The sequence below is a fragment of the Oncorhynchus kisutch genome, unplaced genomic scaffold (assembly GCF_002021735.2).
Source record: "Oncorhynchus kisutch isolate 150728-3 unplaced genomic scaffold, Okis_V2 Okis02a-Okis13b_hom, whole genome shotgun sequence".
Classification (NCBI taxonomy): domain Eukaryota; kingdom Metazoa; phylum Chordata; class Actinopteri; order Salmoniformes; family Salmonidae; genus Oncorhynchus; species Oncorhynchus kisutch.
In genome coordinates this window covers 10,381,102-10,401,101 of record NW_022261979.1, presented here as the reverse complement: position 1 = coordinate 10,401,101, position 20,000 = coordinate 10,381,102, and the positions used below count along the sequence as shown (strand labels likewise).

General features: G+C 44.7%; 1 protein-coding gene across 2 annotated transcripts in view; it reads right to left on the bottom strand.

Annotated features, from left to right (window-relative positions):
• The window catches only part of LOC116359271 (dolichyl-diphosphooligosaccharide--protein glycosyltransferase subunit STT3B), a 71,919-nt gene that overhangs the window by 40,650 nt on the left and 11,269 nt on the right, over positions 1-20,000 (bottom strand). Inside the window, exons 2-3 of one of the 2 annotated variants that reach the window (XM_031811915.1) lie at positions 3,412-3,520; positions 2,121-2,408 (exon numbers count right to left, since the gene is read on the bottom strand). In XM_031811915.1, coding sequence (XP_031667775.1) covers positions 2,121-2,408; positions 3,412-3,520 — 397 coding nt within the window. The other variant, XM_031811916.1, reaches the window with a different exon arrangement.

Here is a 20,000-nt window from a genome sequence, read left to right as displayed (position 1 = left end):
GGACTACAAAGCGAAAACCAGTCATGTCGTGGACACTGACGTCTTGCTTCCGGACAAGCTAAACACCTTCTTCCCCCGCTAAACACCGCTTTGACTATACCACAGTGCCATGGACACGGCCCGCTACCAAGGACTGTGGGCTCACCTTCACCACGGCCGAGGTGAGTAGAACATTTAAGCGTGTTAACCCTCACAGGGCTGCCGGTCCAGGCAGCATCCCCGGCCGCGTCCTCAGAGCATGTGCAGACCAGCTGGCTGGAGTGTTTATGGACATATTCAATCTCTCCCTATCCCAGTCTGCTGTGCCCACATGAATCAAGATGGCCACTATTCTTGGGTAAAGGAACAAAGCAAAGATAATTGAACTAAATGACTATCGCCCCGTAGCACTCACTTATGTCATCATGAAGTGCTTTGAGAGACTAGTCAAGGATCATATCACCTCCACCCTACCTGATACCCTAGACCCACTCCAGTTTGCTTACCACCCCAAAAGATCCACAGACGATGCAATTGCCATCGCACTGCACACAGCCCTATCCCATCTGGACAAGAGGAATACCTATGTAAGAATGCTGATCATTGACTATAGCTCAGCATTCAACACCATAGTACCCTCCATCACCCTCCTCATCTATCAAGCTCGAGGCCCTGGGTCTGAACCCCGCCCTGTGCAACTGGGTCCTGGACTTCCTCACAGGCCACCCCCAGGCAGTGAAGGTTGGAAACAACACTGGAACCCCACAAGGGTGCATGCTCAGCCCCCTCCAGTACTCCCTGTTCACCCACGACTACGTGGCCATGGACGCCTCCAACTCAATCATCAAGTTTGCAGATGACACAACAGTAGTAGGCTTGATAACCAACAACGATGAGACAGCCTACAGGGAGGAGGTGAGGGCCCTGGGAGAGTGGTGGCAGGAAAATAACCTCTCCCTCAACGTCAACAAAAAACAAACCAAAGGAGCTGATCGTGGACTTCAGGAAACAGCAGAGGGAACACGACCCTATCCACAGACGACGGGACGCAGTGGAGAAGGTGGAAAGCTTCAAGTTCATCGGTGTACAACATCACTGACAAACTGAAATGGTCCACCCACACCAACAGTGTGATGAAGAAGTCCCAACAGCGCCTCTTCAACCTCAGGAGGCTGAAGAAATTCGGATTGGCCCCCAAGACCCTCAGAAACCTTTACAGATGCACAATTGAGAGGATCCTGTCAGGCTGCATCACCGCCTGGTAAAGCAACAGCACCGCCTGCAACCGCAGGGCTCTTCAGAGGGTGGTACGGTCTGCCCAACGCATCACCGGGGGAAAACGACCTGCCCTCCAGGACACCTACACCACCCGATGTCACAGGGAAGGCCAAAAAGATCATTAAGGACAAAAACCACCCGAGCCACTGCCTGTTCACCCCGCTATCATCCAGAAGGTGTGTCTACTAACCCATAGATAATATGTCAACTGAAGGGTGTCTCTACTAACCCATAGATAATATGTCAACTGGAGGGTGTCTCTACTAACCCATAGATAATATGTCAACTGGAGGGTGTCTCTACTAACCCATAGATAATATGTCAACTGGAGGGTGTCTCTACTAACCCATAGATAATATGTCAACTGGAGGGTGTGTCTCTACTAACCCATAGATAGTAGGTAAACTGGAGGGTGTCTCTACTAACCCATAGATAATATGTCAACTAGAGGGTGTGTCTCTACTAACCCATAGATAATATGTCAACTGGAGGGTGTCTCTACTAACCCATAGATAATATGTCAACTGGAGGGTGTGTCTCTAATAACCCATAGATAATATGTCAACTGGAGGGTGTCTCTACTAACCCATAGATAATATGTCAAATGGAGGGTGTCTCTACTAACCCATAGATAATATGTCAACTGGAGAGTGTGTCTCTACTAACCCATAGATAATATGTCAACTGGAGGGTGTCTCTACTAACCCATAGATAATATGTCAACTGGAGGGTGTCTCTACTAACCCATAGATAATATGTCAACTGGAGGGTGTCTCTACTAACCCATAGATAATATGTCAACTGGAGGGTGTGTCTCTACTAACCCATAGATAATATGTCAACTGGAGGGTGTGTCTACTAACCCATAGATAGTAGGTAAACTGGAGGGCAAAGATGGCGATGCCCTCATTGTCGAAGGAGCCCGCCACGGAGCGGGAGATGTAACCGGGGACAATAGCGATGAAGCACGCCGCCAGAAGCCCTGCCCCCTGGTTCCAGAGCTCGCGGGTCAGCAGGAAGGTGGAGATGGACGTGAGGCCGCTGAAGACGGGCGCCAGGAACACACACACGTCTCTGATGTGCACCGTGATGTGGAGCAGGTTTAGAACATAGTGGATGAGACCAGCTGTTACCATCAGACCTGGGTAAACCTGGAGAGAGAGAGAGAGACCAGCTGTTACCATCAGACCTGGGTAAACCTGGAGAGAGAGAGAGAGACCAGCTGTTACCATCAGACCTGGGTAAACCTGGAGAGAGAGAGAGAGACCAGCTGTTACCATCAGACCTGGGTAAACCTGGAGAGAGAGAGAGAGACCAGCTGTTACCATCAGACCTGGGTAAACCTGGAGAGAGAGAGGTGAGAGAGAGAGAGAGAGAGAGAGAGAGAGAGAGAGAGAGAGAGAGAGAGGTGAGAGAGAGAGAGAGAGAGAGAGAGAGAGAGAGGTGAGAGAGAGAGAGAGAGAGAGAGAGGTGAGAGAGAGAGAGAGAGGTGAGAGAGAGAGAGAGAGAGAGAGAGAGAGGTGAGAGAGAGAGAGAGAGAGAGGTGAGAGAGAGAGAGAGAGAGAGAGAGAGAGGTGAGAGAGAGAGAGAGAGAGAGGTGAGAGAGAGAGAGAGAGAGAGAGAGAGAGAGAGAGAGAGAGAGAGAGAGACCAGCTGATATCATCAGACCTGAGTAAACCTTGGGGGAGACAGAGAGGACTAAAATAGGATAAATCCAAGACCGAGAGAGAGAAAGAGAGAGAGCAGGATCGAGAGAGAGAGCAGGATCGAGAGAGAGCAGGATCGAGAGAGAGCAGGATCGAGAGGGAGAGGGAGAGAGCAGGAGACAGAGAGAAAACAACAGAGAGAGAAAGAGAGAGAAACAGAGCTATTTTCCTCTCCTAATCCACCACTCACCGTGCCCAGTGGGAACCAGGCCAGAGAAACAGAGAGCTATTTTCCTCTCCTAATCCACCACTCACCGTGCCCAGTGGGAACCAGGCCAGAGAAACAGAGAGCTATTTTCCTCTCCTAATCCCATCCACTCACAATGCATAGTGGGTACAAGGCCCACAATCACAATACACTTGAGTTATTCCACTCACCGTGCCCCCCACTATCCTGCCCAGTGGGTACCAGGCCCTGTCATCGAACCAGTTGAGTTATTCCACTCACCGTGCCCCCCACTATCCTGCCCAGTGGGTACCAGGCCCTGTCATCGAACCAGTTGAGGAAGTCGTAGAAGCCGTTGATGGTCAGATGGTGAGTAGATCTGTAGTTGAACCTGAAACACAGGAGACAGAGAGACACACTGTTAGTATGGAAGACATGAACACAACCACATCACCACACCACTACTACACTATACCACTACAACACTATACCACTACTACACCACTACACTACTACACCACTACTACACCACTACAACACAACTACAACACTATACCACTACTACACTATACCACTACAACACTACACTACGCTACTACACTACTACACTACACCACTACAACACTACTACACTACAACACTACTACACTATACCACTACATCACCACACCACTACTACACTACACCACTACAACACAACTACACTACACCACTACTACACTACACCACTACAACACAACTACACTACACCACTACTACACCACTACTACACCACTACACCACTACTACTACTACACTACACCACTACTACACTACACCACTACAACACAACTACACTACACCACTACTACTACTACACCACTACACCACTACTACTACTACACTACACCACTACTACAGTACACCACTACAACTACTACACTACACCACTACTACTACACTACGCCATTACAACACAACTACACCACACCACACTACACCACTACTACACTACACCACTACTACTACTACACTACACCACTACACTACACCACTACTCCTACTACACTACACCACTACTACTACACTACTACTACTACACTACTACTACACTGCACCACTACTACTACACTACACCACTACTACTACACTACACCACTACTACAGTACACCACTACTACTGTACACCACTACTACTACACCACTACTACTACTGCACTATTACTACTACACTACACCACTACTACACTACACCACTACTACACTACACTCTACCACTACTACACTACACCACTACTACTACACTACACTACACTACACCACTACTACACTACACCACTACTACTACTACAAGAACTACTACTACTACACTACTACTACTACACCACTACCACAGTACACCACTACTACACTACACCACTACTACTACACTACACTACTACACTACTACTACTACTACAGTACACCACTACTACTACACCACAACACTACTACTACACTACACCACTACTACTACAGTACACTACTACTACTACACCACTACTACTACACTACACCACTACTACTACAGTACACCACTACTACACTACACCACTACTACTACAGTACACCACTACTACTACACTACACCACTACTACTACACTACACCACTACACCACTACTACTACAGTACACCACTACTACACTACACCACTACTACTACAGTACACCACTACTACTACAACACTACTACTACACTACACCACTACTACACTCCCAAAGGTTTCAGACAGAAGGCTGAACTACACTGACTCAACAGTATGCTTGATGACTCAACAGTATGCTTGATGACTCAACAGTATGCCTGATGGCTCAACAGTATGCTTGATGACTCAACAGTACGCCTGATGACTCAACAGTACGCCCGATGACTCAACAGTACGCCCGATGACTCAACAGTACGCCCGATGACTCAACAGTACGCCCGATGACTCAACAGTACGCCCGATGACTCAACAGTACGCCCGATGACTCAACAGTACGCCCGATGACTCAACAGTACGCCCGATGACTCAACAGTACGCCCGATGACTCAACAGTACGCCCGATGACTCAACAGTACGCCCGATGACTCAACAGTACGCCCGATGACTCAACAGTACGCCCGATGACTCAACAGTGCGCCTGATGACTCAACAGTGCGCCTGATGACTCAATAGTACGCCTGATGACTCAACAGTACGCCTGATGACTCAACAGTACGCCTGATGACTCAACAGTACGCCTGATGACTTGGATCGTATTCAAAATCATAATGAAGTAGTTACAGAACAATCTAACTCAACAAAATACATTTAGTTTTTATACAATTATCTCAAATTGGAAAGCTAAAATACCAACTGTGACAGAAATCCCCACTGAGACGGAAGACAGCACACATTTAACAACTGTGCTCCATAATTGCATGAGAAACGACTGAAACAATCATTGTTTTTTGAAAAAAAGATAAGGTTGAGCATTGTTTTCACAAGGTAAATGGAAAAACAGATTTAAAATGTCACCCACATTTCAGTACTCTAGCCTCTCAGTCTACGTCAGACAGACAAACAGACAGAGGCTCTTCAGACTCCCATGATGAATGAGAATGAACTGGACTAAACCACACTACGATGGTAGTCTGGACATTAAACAATTCTGTATCTCTGTCGGACCAAATATCCTTGAGCTACAGAGACGCCTCTCTTTTTTTATCTAGCTGCACATTCAACAAACACTGCTACATAGCCATATCAGTGTGAGTATGTCCCTCTCTCCATAGCCATATCAGTGTGAGTATGTCCCTCTCTCCATAGCCATATCAGTGTGAGTATGTCCCTCTCTCCATAGCCATATCAGTGTGAGTATGTCCCTCTCTCCATAGCCATATCAGTGTGAGTATGTCCCTCTCTTCATAGCCATAGATTTAGCTGTGTGTGTCCCTCTCCATAGCCATAGGTTTAGCTGTGTGTGTGTGTATGTCCCTCTCTCCGTAGCCATAGATTAGCTGTAGGTGTGTGTCCCTCTCTCCAGTAGGTGTGTCAGAACACTGCTGACTGAGGGAAAGTTTGGGCACCAAGACAGTTATGTTGAGATTTTGTTGTTATGAGGGCTATCAGGGAGAGAGACTGTAACTTCTACTTTTCATATGAATTTGGTTGTAAGGTTAGTGGACAAAATCTAGTCCAATTGGATAGCGGGAAACAGGCCCAGTGGTAACATGGAGTCTTGGGACTGACAGAGAGGAGAGAGGGGATTATGAAGGAGAGGCTGAAAGACAGTCTAATGGTGCCAGACAGTGTTGACCACATCAGACAGATTTGTTCATGTTAGTCATCAGAGGACTTCAGAGGACTAGAACAGAACAGAACAGAGCAGAATATAACAAAATACAATAGAACAGATTGGAACAGAACAGAACAGAGCAGAACAGATTGGAACAGAACAGAACAGACTGGAACAGAACAGAACAGAGCAGAACAGATTGGAACAGAACAGAACAGAGCAGAACAGATTGGAACAGAACAGAACAGACTGGAACAGAACAGAACAGACTGGAACAGAACAGAATAGATTGGAACAGAACAGACTAGAACAGATTGGAACAGAACAGAACAGACCAGAACAGATTGGAACAGAACACATTGGAACAGAACAGATTGGAACAGAGCAGAATAGATTGGAACAGAACAGACTAGAACAGATTGGAACAGAACAGAACAGACCAGAACAGATTGGAACAGAACAGATTGGAATAGAGCAGAATAGATTGGAACAGAACAGACTAGAACAGATTGGAACAGAACAGAACAGACCGGAACAGATTGGAACAGAACAGATTGGAACAGAACAGAACAGATTGGATCAGAACAGAACAGAACAGATTGGAACAGAACAGAACAGACTGGAACAGAACAGAACAGATTGGAACAGAACAGAACAGACTAGAACAGAACAGACCAGAACAGATTGGAACAGAACAGACTGGAACAGAATGGAACAGAACAGAATGGAACAGAACAGAACAGACTGGAACAGAACAGACCAGAACAGATTGGAACAGAACAGAACAGAACAGAAAAGATTGGAACAGAACAGAACAGAGTAGAACAGAACAGAACATATTGGAACAGAACATATTGGAACAGAACAGAACAGAGTAGAACAGAACAGACTAGCAGCTCCTAGAAGACAACTCTCCTCCTCTGAACATCACAACACCATGAATTATACACCAGAGAACGAGCTTCTGAAGAGATTCTGACGGAACAGAGAGTCATTACAACTTCCTAACCAATCATGCAACACATTTTACTTCATGTAGGGAAACGATTATGCATATGTTGACGTCAAATTAATTTATAAAAATCACTATTTAACAAGCTGACTAGCTAACATTAGCCAACTAGCTATACATGTAGCTTGTTATATGGGTGTTGGACATTCGTATGACTTGTTATTCATGTTGTTTAATGTTTTAGGGACTCCAGAGCGAACCAGGCTGTTTTTTTTATTGATTTGTTTAACCTTTATTTAACTTGGCAAGTCAGTTAAGAACAAATTCTTATTTTCAATGACGGCCTAGGAACAGTGGGTTAACTGCCTGTTCAGGGGCAGAATGACAGATTTGTACCTTGTCAGCTCAGGGATTTGAACTTGCAACCTTCCAGTTACTAGTCCAACGCTCTAACCACTAGGATACCCTGCCACCCCAGGCTGTGATCTGGTGAAACCCAGAGGATATAATGAATAGCTAAAGCATTTAACGTTACTGCAAACTGAACAAGCCATGTTGTAAGCTTAAAAACATGATTCAAAGGCTGACTTGTCATTGGTCAACGGTAACGTTAAGAGATTGAAGATATTTGTCATGCAGCTGAGGTAAGCTAGTTCGCTAACCCTTTTCCTGCTGACTGTGTAGTGGAGGACAATAATAACACAAGGTCTATGGATGTGGAGATATGTAGCCGATCTGGGTTTGAACCCTAAGAGATATGTAGCCGATCTGGGTTTGGACCCTAAGAGATATGTAGCCGATCTGGGTTTGGACCCTAAGAGATATGTAGCCGATCTGGGTTTGGACCCTAAGAGATATGTAGCCGATCTGGGTTTGAACCCTAAGAGATATGTAGCCGATCTGGGTTTGGACCCTAAGAGATATGTAGCCGATCTGGGTTTGGACCCTAAGAGATATGTAGCCGATCTGGGTTTGGACCCTAAGAGATATGTAGCCGATCTGGGTTTGGACCCTAACAGATATGTAGCCGATCTGGGTTTGGACCCTCAGAGATATGTAGCCGATCTGGGTTTGGACCCTAAGAGATATGTAGCCGATCTGGGTTTGGGCCCTAGGAGATATGTAGCCGATCTGGGTTTGGACCCTAGGAGATATGTAGCCGATCTGGGTTTGGACCCTAAGAGATATGTAGCCGATCTTGGTTTGGACCCTAAGAGATATGTAGCCGATCTGGGTTTAGACCCTAAGAGATATGTAGCCGATCTGGGTTTGGACCCTAAGAGGATGGATCTGGGTTTGGACCCTAGGAGATATGTAGCCGATCTAGGTTTGGACCCTAAGAGATATGTAGCCGATCTGGGTTTGGACCCTAAGAGATATGTAGCCGATCTGGGTTTGGACCCTAAGAGATATGTAGCCGATCTGGGTTTGTACCCTAGGAGATATGTAGCCGATCTGGGTTTGGACCCTAAGAGATATGTAGCCGATCTGGGTTTGGACCCTAAGAGATATGTAGCCGATCTGGGTTTGAACCCTAAGAGATATGTAGCCGATCTGGGTTTGAACCCTAAGAGATATGTAGCCGATCTGGGTTTGAACCCTAAGAGATATGTAGCCGATCTGGGTTTGGACCCTAAGAGATATGTAGCCGATCTGGGTTTAGACCCTAAGAGATATGTAGCCGATCTGGGTTTGGACCCTAAGAGATATGTAGCCGATCTGGGTTGGGACCCTAAGAGATATGTAGCCGATCTGGGTTTGGACCCTAGGAGATATGTAGCCGATCTGGGTTTGGACCCTAAGAGGATGGATCTGGGTTTGGACCCTAAGAGATATGTAGCCGATCTGGGTTTGGACCCTAAGAGATATGTAGCCGATCTGGGTTTGGACCCTAGGAGATATGTAGCCGATCTGGGTTTGGACCCTAAGAGGATGGATCTGGGTTTGGACCCTAAGAGATATGTAGCCGATCTGGGTTTGTACCCTAAGAGGATGGATCTGGGTTTGGACCCTAAGAGATATGTAGCCGATCTGGGTTTGGACCCTAAGAGATATGTAGCCGATCTGGGTTTGAACCCTAAGAGATATGTAGACGATCTGGGTTTGGACCCTAAGAGATATGTAGCCGATCTGGGTTTGGACCCTAAGAGATATGTAGCCGATCTGGGTTTGGACCCTAACAGATATGTAGCCGATCTGGGTTTGGACCCTAGGAGATATGTAGCCGATCTGGGTTTGAACCCTAAGAGGATGGATCTGGGTTTGGACCCTAAGAGATATGTAGCCGATCTGGGTTTGGACCCTAAGAGGATGGATCTGGGTTTGGACCCTAAGAGATATGTAGCCGATCTGGGTTTGGACCCTAAGAGGATGGATCTGGGTTTGGACCCTAAGAGATATGTAGCCGATCTGGGTTTGGACCCTAAGAGATATGTAGCTGATCTGGGTTTGGACCCTAAGAGATATGTAGCCGATCTGGGTTTGGACCCTAAGAGGATGGATCTGGGTTTGGACCCTAAGAGATATGTAGCTGATCTGGGTTTGGACCCTAAGAGATATGTAGCCGATCTGGGTTTGGACCCTAAGAGATATGTAGCCGATCTGGGTTTGGACCCTAGGAGATATGTAGCCGATCTGGGTTTGGACCCTAAGAGATATGTAGCCGATCTGGGTTTGGACCCTAGGAGATATGTAGCCGATCTGGGTTTGGACCCTAAGAGATATGTAGCCGATCTGGGTTTGGACCCTAAGAGATATGTAGCCGATCTGGGTTTGAACCCTAAGAGGATGGATCTGGGTTTGGACCCTAAGAGATATGTAGCCGATCTGGGTTTGGACCCTAAGAGATATGTAGCCGATCTGGGTTTGGACCCTAAGAGATATGTAGCTGATCTGGGTTTGGACCCTAAGAGATATGTAGCCGATCTGGGTTTGGACCCTAAGAGATATGTAGCTGATCTGGGTTTGGACCCTAAACCGTTTGGTATAAATATTAGTTCAGAACAGGTGGTTTATATGCTCTATTTCCTCCCCTAGATAATCATCAGCAGAGAAATGACAGGAAATGACTGAAGGAAATGTGACTGTCAAACTGCTATGGAATGAAAGTCCTGCTACATTACTACTCCACATTGAACCACAGAGGATGGGTACATTACTACTGTACATTGAACCACAGAGGATGGCTACATTACTACTCCACATTGAACCACAGAGGGTGGGTACATTACTACTCCACATTGAACCACAGAGGATGGGTACATTACTACTCCACATTGAACCACAGAGGATGGGTACATTACTACTCCACATTGAACCACAGAGGATGGCTACATTACTACTCCACATTGAACCACAGAGGATGGCTACATTACTACTCCACATTGAACCACAGAGGATGGGTACATTACTACTCCACATTGAACCACAGCCAGAGGACGGCTACATTACTACTCCACATTGAACCACAGCCAGAGGACAGCTACATTACTACTGTACATTGAACCACAGCCAGAGGACGGCTACATTACTACTGTACATTGAACCAGAGCCAGAGGATGGCTACATTACTACTCCACATTGAACCACAGAGGATGGCTACATTACTACTGTACATTGAACCACAGAGGATGGATACATTACTACTCCACATTGAACCACAGAGGACAGCTACATTACTACTCCACATTGAACCACAGAGGATGGCTACATTACTACTCCACATTGAACCATAGAGGACGGCTACATTACTACTCCACATTGAGCCACAGCCAGAGGGTGGCTACATTACTACTCCACATTGAACCACAGCCAGAGGACGGCTACATTACTACTGTACATTGAACCACAGCCAGAGGACGGCTACATTACTACTGTACATTGAACCACAGAGGACGGCTACATTACTACTGTACATTGAACCACAGAGGATGGCTACATTACTACTGTACATTGAACCACAGTCAGAGGACGGCTACATTACTACTGTACATTGAACCACAGAGGACGGCTACATTACTACTGTACATTTAACCACAGAGGACGGCTACATTACTACTCCACATTGAATCACAGAGGATGGCTACATTACTACTGTACATTGAACCACAGCCAGAGGTCAGCTACATTACTACTCCACATTGAACCACAGCCAGAGGATGGCTACATTACTACTGTACATTAAACCACAGAGCATGGCTACATTACTACTCCACATTGAACCACAGCCAGAGGACAGCTACATTACTACTCCACATTGAACCCCAGAGGACGGCTACATTACTACTCCACATTGAACCACAGCCAGAGGACGGCTACATTACTACTCCACATTGAACCACAGTCAGAGGATGGCTACATTACTACCTCACATTGAACCACAGCCAGAGGACAGCTACATTACTACTCCACATTGAACCACAGAGGATGGCTACATTACTACTGTACATTGAACCACAGCCAGAGGATGGCTACATATGTTTGTTTTACTCCATGTGTAACTCTCTGTTGTTGTATGTGTTGAATTGCTTTGCTTTATCTTGGCCAGGTCGCAATTGTAAATGAGAACTTGTTCTCAACTGTCCTACCTGGTTAAATAAAGGTGTTCTCAACTGTCCTACCTGGTTAAATAAAGGTGTTCTCAACTAGCCTACCTGGTTAAATAAAGGTGTTCTCAACTAGCCTACCTGGTGAAATAAAGGTGTTCTCAACTGTCCTACCTGGTTAAATAAAGGTGTTCTCAACTAGCCTACCTGGTTAAATAAAGGTGTTCTCAACTGTCCTACCTGGTTAAATAAAGGTGTTCTCAACTAGCCGACCTGGTTAAATAAAGGTGTTCTCAACTAGCCTACCTGGCTAAATAAAGGTGTTCTCAACTAGCCTACCTGGTTAAATAAAGCGGTTCTCAACTGTCCTACCTGGTTAAATAAAGGTGTTCTCAACTAGCCTACCTGGTTAAATAAAGGTGTTCTCAACTAGCCTACCTGGTGAAATAAAGGTGTTCTCAACTGTCCTACCTGGTTAAATAAAGGTGTTCTCAACTAGCCTACCTGGTTAAATAAAGGTGTTCTCAACTGTCCTACCTGGTTAAATAAAGGTTTTCTCAACTAGCCTACCTGGTTAAATAAAGGTGTTCTCAACTAGCCTACCTGGTTAAATAAAGGTGTTCTCAACTAGCCTACCTGGTTAAATAAAGGTGTTCTCAACTAGCCGACCTGGTTAAATAAAGGTGTTCTCAACTAGCCTACCTGGCTAAATAAAGGTGTTCTCAACTAGCCTACCTGGTTAAATAAAGCGGTTCTCAACTGTCCTACCTGGTTAAATAAAGGTGTTCTCAACTAGCCTACCTGGTTAAATAAAGGTGTTCTCAACTAGCCTACCTGGTGAAATAAAGGTGTTCTCAACTGTCCTACCTGGTTAAATAAAGGTGTTCTCAACTAGCCTACCATGGTTAAATAAAGGTGTTCTCAACTGTCCTACCTGGTTAAATAAAGGTTTTCTCAACTAGCCTACCTGGTTAAATAAAGGTGTTCTCAACTAGCATACCTGGTTAAATAAAGGTGTTCTCAACTAGCCTACCTGGTTAAATAAAGGTGTTCTCAACTAGCCTACCTGGTGAAATAAAGGTGTTCTCAACTGTCCTACCTGGTTAAATAAAGGTGTTCTCAACTGTCCTACCTGGTTAAATAAAGGTGTTCTCAACTAGCCTACCTGGTTAAATAAAGGTGTTCTCAACTAGCCTACCTGGTTAAATAAAGGTGTTCTCAACTAGCCTACCTGGTTAAATAAAGGTGTTCTCAACTAGCCTACCTGGCTAAATAAAGGTGTTCTCAACTAGCCTACCTGGTTAAATAAAGGTGTTCTCAACTAGCCTACCTGGTGAAATAAAGGTGTTCTCAACTGTCCTACCTGGTTAAATAAAGGTGTTCTCAACTAGCCTACCTGGTTAAATAAAGGTGTTCTCAACTGTCCTACCTGGTTAAATAAAGGTGTTCTCAACTAGCCTACCTGGTTAAATAAAGGTGTTCTCAACCAGCCTACCTGGTTAAATAAAGGTGTTCTCAACTAGCCTACCTGGTTAAATAAAGGTGTTCTCAACTAGCCTACCTGGTTAAATAAAGGTGTTCTCAACTAGCCTCCCTGGTTAAATAAAGGTGTTCTCAACTAGCCTACCTGGTTAAATAAAGGTGTTCTCAACTAGCCTACCTGGTTAAATAAAGGTGTTCTCAACTAGCCTACCTGGTTAAATAAAGGTGTTCTCAACTAGCCTACCTGGTTAAATAAAGGTGTTCTCAACTGTCCTACCTGGTTAAATAAAGGTGTTCTCAACTGTCCTACCTGGTTAAATAAAGGTGTTCTCAACTGTCCTACCTGGTTAAATAAAGGTGTTCTCAACTAGCCTACCTGGTTAAATAAAGGTGTTCTCAACTGTCCTACCTGGTTAAATAAAGGTGTTCTCAACTGTCCTACCTGGTTAAATAAAGGTGTTCTCAACTAGCCTCCCTGGTTAAATAAAGGTGTTCTCAACTGTCCTACCTGGTTAAATAAAGGTGTTCTCAACTAGCCTACCTGGTTAAATAAAGGTGTTCTCAACTAGCCTACCTGGTTAAATAAAGGTGTTCTCAACTAGCCTACCTGGTTAAATAAAGGTGTTCTCAACTAGCCTACCTGGTTAAATAAAGGTGTTCTCAACTAGCCTACCTGGTTAAATAAAGGTGTTTCTCAACCAGCCTACCTGGTTAAATAAAGGTGTTCTCAACTAGCCTACCTGGTTAAATAAAGGTGTTCTCAACCAGCCTACCTGGTTAAATAAAGGTGTTCTCAACTAGCCTACCTGGTTAAATAAAGGTGTTCTCAACTAGCCTACCTGGTTAAATAAAGGTGTTCTCAACTAGCCTACCTGGTTAAATAAAGGTGTTCTCAACTAGCCTCCCTGGTTAAATAAAGGTGTTCTCAACTAGCCAACCTGGTTAAATAAAGGTGTTCTCAACTAGCCTACCTGGTTAAATAAAGGTGTTCTCAACTAGCCAACCTGGTTAAATAAAGGTGTTCTCAACTAGCCTACCTGGTTAAATAAAGGTGTTCTCAACTAGCCTACCTGGTTAAATAAAGGTGTTCTCAACTAGCCAACCTGGTTAAATAAAGGTGTTCTCAACTAGCCTACCTGGTTAAATAAAGGTGTTCTCAACTAGCCTACCTGGTTAAATAAAGGTGTTCTCAACTGTCCTACCTGGTTAAATAAAGGTGTTCTCAACTGTCCTACCTGGTTAAATAAAGGTGTTCTCAACTAGCCTACCTGGTTAAATAAAGGTGTTCTCAACTAGCCTACCTGGTGAAATAAAGGTGTTCTCAACTGTCCTACCTGGTTAAATAAAGGTGTTCTCAACTAGCCTACCTGGTTAAATAAAGGTGTTCTCAACTGTCCTACCTGGTTAAATAAAGGTGTTCTCAACTAGCCGACCTGGTTAAATAAAGGTGTTCTCAACTAGCCTACCTGGTTAAATAAAGGTGTTCTCAACTAGCCTACCTGGCTAAATAAAGGTGTTCTCAACTAGTCTACCTGGTTAAATAAAGGTGTTCTCAACTAGCCTACCTGGTGAAATAAAGGTGTTCTCAACTGTCCTACCTGGTTAAATAAAGGTGTTCTCAACTAGCCTACCTGGTTAAATAAAGGTGTTCTCAACTAGCCTACCTGGTTAAATAAAGGTGTTCTCAACTAGCCTACCTGGTTAAATAAAGGTGTTCTCAACTAGCCTACCTGGTTAAATAAAGGTGTTCTCAACTAGCCTACCTGGTTAAATAAAGGTGTTCTCAACTAGCCTACCTGGTTAAATAAAGGTGTTCTCAACTAGCCTACCTGGTTAAATAAAGGTGTTCTCAACTAGCCTACCTGGTTACATAAAGGTGTTCTCAACTAGCCTACCTGGTTAAATAAAGGTGTTCTCAACTAGCCTACCTGGTTAAATAAAGGTGTTCTCAACTAGCCTACCTGGTTAAATAAAGGTGTTCTCAACTAGCCTACCTGGTGAAATAAAGGTGTTCTCAACTAGCCTACCTGGTGAAATAAAGGTGTTCTCAACTAGCCTACCTGGTGAAATAAAGGTGTTCTCAACTAGCCTACCTGGTTAAATAAAGGTGTTCTCAACTAGCCTACCTGGTGAAATAAAGGTGTTCTCAACTAGCCTACCTGGTGAAATAAAGGTGTTCTCAACTAGCCTACCTGGTGAAATAAAGGTGTTCTCAACTAGCCTACCTGGTGAAATAAAGGTGTTCTCAACTAGCCTACCTGGTGAAATAAAGGTGTTCTCAACTAGCCTACCTGGTTAAATAAAGGTGTTCTCAACTAGCCTACCTGGTGAAATAAAGGTGTTCTCAACTAGCCTACCTGGTGAAATAAAGGTGTTCTCACTAGCCTACCTGGTTAAATAAAGTGTTCTCAACTAGCCTACCTGGTGAAATAAAGGTGTTCTCAACTAGCCTACCTGGTTAAATAAAGGTGTTCTCAACTAGCCTACCTGGTTAAATAAAGGTGTTCTCAACTAGCCTACCTGGTTAAATAAAGGTGTTCTCAACTAGCCAACCTGGTGAAATAAAGGTGTTCTCAACTAGCCTACCTGGTTAAATAAAGGTGTTCTCAACTAGCCTACCTGGTTAAATAAAGGTGTTCTCAACTAGCCTACCTGGTTAAATAAAGGTGTTCTCAACTAGCCTACCTGGTTAAATAAAGGTGTTCTCAACTAGCCTACCTGGTTAAATAAAGGTGTTCTCAACTAGCCTACCTGGTTAAATAAAGGTGTTCTCAACTAGCCGACCTGGTTAAATAAAGGTGTTCTCAACTAGCCTACCTGGTTAAATAAAGGGGAAATAAATAAAAATACCTCTCAGGAAGGAGACGACAAAAGTATCTATATCCACAGTAAAACGAGTCCTATATCGACATAACCTGAAAGGCCGCTCAGCAAGGAAGAAGCCACTGCTCCAAACCGCCATAAAATAGCCAGACTACGGTTTGCAACTACATGGGGACAAAGATCGTACTTTTTGGAGAAATGTCCTCTGGTCTGATGAAACAAAAATAGAACTGTTTGGCCATAATGACCATCGTTATGTTTGGAGGAAAAAGGGGGAGGTTTGCAAGCCGAAGAACACCATCCCAACCGTGCAGCACGGGGGTGGCAGCATCATGTTGTGGGGGTGCTGCAGGAGGGACTGGTGCACTTCACAAAATAGATGGCATCATGAGGCGGGAACATTATGTGGATATTTTGAAGCAACATCTCAAGACATCAGTCAGGAAGTTAAAGCTTGGTCAAAAATGGGTCTTCCAAATGGACAATGACCCCAAGCATACTTCCAAAGTTTGTGAAAAAATGGCTTAAGTACAACAAAGTCAAGGTATTGGAGTGGCCATCACAAAGCCCTGACCTCAATCCTATAGAACATTTATGGGCAGAACTGAAAAAGCATGTGCAAGGAGGTCTACAAACCTGACTCAGTTACACCAGCTCTGTCAGGAGGAATGGGCCAAAATGTATCCAATTTATTGTGGGAAGCTTGTGGAAGGCTACCCGAAACGTTTGACCCAAGTTAAAAATGTAAAGGCAATGCTACCAAATACTAATTGAGTGTATGTAAACTTCTGACCCACTGGGAATGTGATGAAAGAAATAAAAGCTGAAAGAAATAATTCTCTCTACACTATTACTCTGACATTTCACATTCTTAAATTAAAGTGGGGATCCTAACTGACCTAAGACTGGGATTTTTATACTGAGTAGACAAAACATGAATGTGTAAGCCTTGAGTATTTGTGCAATTCAGAGGGTGAATGGGCAAGACAAAATGTACACGTCTGTAATACTGTAAATGTGTTCTACATGTCTCTAATACTGTAAATGTGTTCTACATGTCTCTAATACTGTACATGTCTCTAATACTGTAATGTGTTCTTACATGTCTCTAATACTAGCCTGGTCACACCACAAACAGGTCTGTCTCACCCTGTCTGGTGAGAATGAAGAGAGACAGACAGACAGACAGACAGAGTGAGAATGACAGACAGACAGACAGACAGACAGAACAGACAGACAGACAGAGTGAGAATGACAGACAGACAGACAGACAGACAGGACAGACAGACAGACAGACAGGACAGACAGACAGACAGACAGACAGACAGACAGGGTGAGAATGACAGACAGACAGACAGACAGACAGACAGACAACAGACAGACAGACAGACAGACAGACAGACAGACAGACAGACAGACAGACACAGACAGACAGACAGAGTGAGAATGACAGACAGACAGACAGAGACACAGAGAGACAGACAGACAGGGTGAGAATGACAGACAGACAGACAGACAGACAGACAGACAGACAGACAGACAGACAGACAGACAGACAGACAGACAGACAGACAGACAGACAGACAGACAGACAGGGTGAGAATGACAGACAGACAGACAGACAGACAGACAGACAGACAGACAGGAGACAGACAGACAGACAGACAGACAGACAGACAGACAGACAGACAGACACGACAGACAGGGTGGAGAATGAGACAGACAGACAGACAACAGACAGACAGACAGACAGACAGCCAGACAGACAGACAGAAACGACAGACAGATAGACAGACAGACAGACAGACAGACAGACAGACAGACAGACAGACAGGGTGAGAATGACAGACAGACAGACAGACAGACAGACAGACAGACAGACAGACAGACAGACAGACAGACAGGGTGAGAATGACAGACAGACAGACAGACAGACAGGGTGAGAATGACAGACAGACAGACAGACAGACAGACAGACAGACAGACAGACAGACAGACAGACAGACAGACAGACAGACAGACAGACAGGGTGAGAATGACAGACAGACAGACAGACAGACAGACAGACAGACAGACAGACAGACAGACAGACAGACAGACAGACAGACAGGGTGAGAATGACAGACAGACAGACAGACAGACAGACAGACAGACAGACAGACAGACAGACAGACAGACAGACAGACAGACAGACAGACAGACAGACAGACAGACAGACAGAGAGAGAATGACAGACAGACAGACAGACAGACAGACAGAGACAGACAGACAGACAGACAGACAGACAGACAGACAGACAGGGTGAGAATGACAGACAGACAGACAGACAGACAGACAGACAGACAGACAGACAGACAGACAGGGTGAGAATGACAGACAGACAGACAGACAGACAGACAGACAGACAGACAGACAGACAGACAGACAGACAGGGTGAGAATGACAGACAGACAGACAGACAGACAGACAGACAGACAGACAGGGTGAGAATGACAGACAGACAGACAGACAGACAGACAGACAGACAGACAGACAGACAGGGTGAGAATGACAGACAGACAGACAGACAGACAGACAGACAGACAGACAGACAGACAGACAGACAGACAGACAGAGAGAGAGAGAGACAGACAGACAGACAGACAGACAGGGTGAGAATGACAGACAGACAGACAGACAGACAGACAGACAGACAGACGACAGACAGACAGACAGACAGACAGACAGACAGACAGACAGACAGACAGGCAGACACGACAGAGCCTTGAACTGCCTTTGATTATAAAACATGACATTTCCAGATTCAGACTATTGTTTAATTGACAGATGAAAGTAAACAACTTATTCTCCTTTCTGGGTTAATTATCAAAGTGGAATAAATATGTCATCTTGAATAATAAATATTCATTGTGTTATTATGTTGACACAATATGAATCTGCCAGAGAGAGAGAGAAAGAGGCCAGGCTGAATGCTAATTTCCTTTTCGTTTATACTGTTAATTAGGATCATAAACTATTCTGAACAAAAATATAAACGCAACTATTTCAAAGATTTTACTGAGTTACAGTTCACATAATGAAATCAGTCAATTGAAATCAATTCATAAGGTCCTAATCTAAGGATTTCACATGCCTGGGCCTGGCGTGCAACCCTGGTTGTCAGGTAAACATCAGTGATATCTAGCTCTGTAGATGGATATGACAGTCAGTCAGGTAAACATCACGTCAGGGTTAACTACCAGACTGAGAAATCATAGCGATGACTAACAAGGTTAGTTACAGCAGCCGTGATTTAACATTTACCTTTGCTTCCCAAAATGGTGTGTGTGTTGTGAGTGTGTGAGTGTGTGTGTGTGAGTGTTGTGTGAGCGTGTGTGTGTGTGTGGTGTGAGCGTGTGTTGTGTGGTGTGAGCGTGTGTGTGTGGTGTGAGCGTGTGTGTGTGTGTGGTGTGAGCGTGTGTGTGTGGTGTGAGCATGTGTGTGTTGTTGTTCTGAGTGTGTGTGTGGTTGTGTGTGTGATGTGAGTGTGTGTGATGTGAGTGTGTGTGTGTGTGGTGTGAGCGTGTGTGTGTGGTGTGAGTGCGTGTGTGTGTGGTGTGAGCGTGTGTGTGGTGTTGTTCTGAGTGTGTGTGTGGTTGTGTGGGTGATGTGAGCGTTGTGTGTGTGTGGTGTGAGCATGTGTGTGGTTTGTGTTCTGAGTGTGTGTGTGGTTGTGTGTGTGATGTGAGCGTGTGTGTGTTGTTGTTGTGAGTGTGTGTGTTGTTGTGAGTGTGTGTGTGGTTGTGTGTGT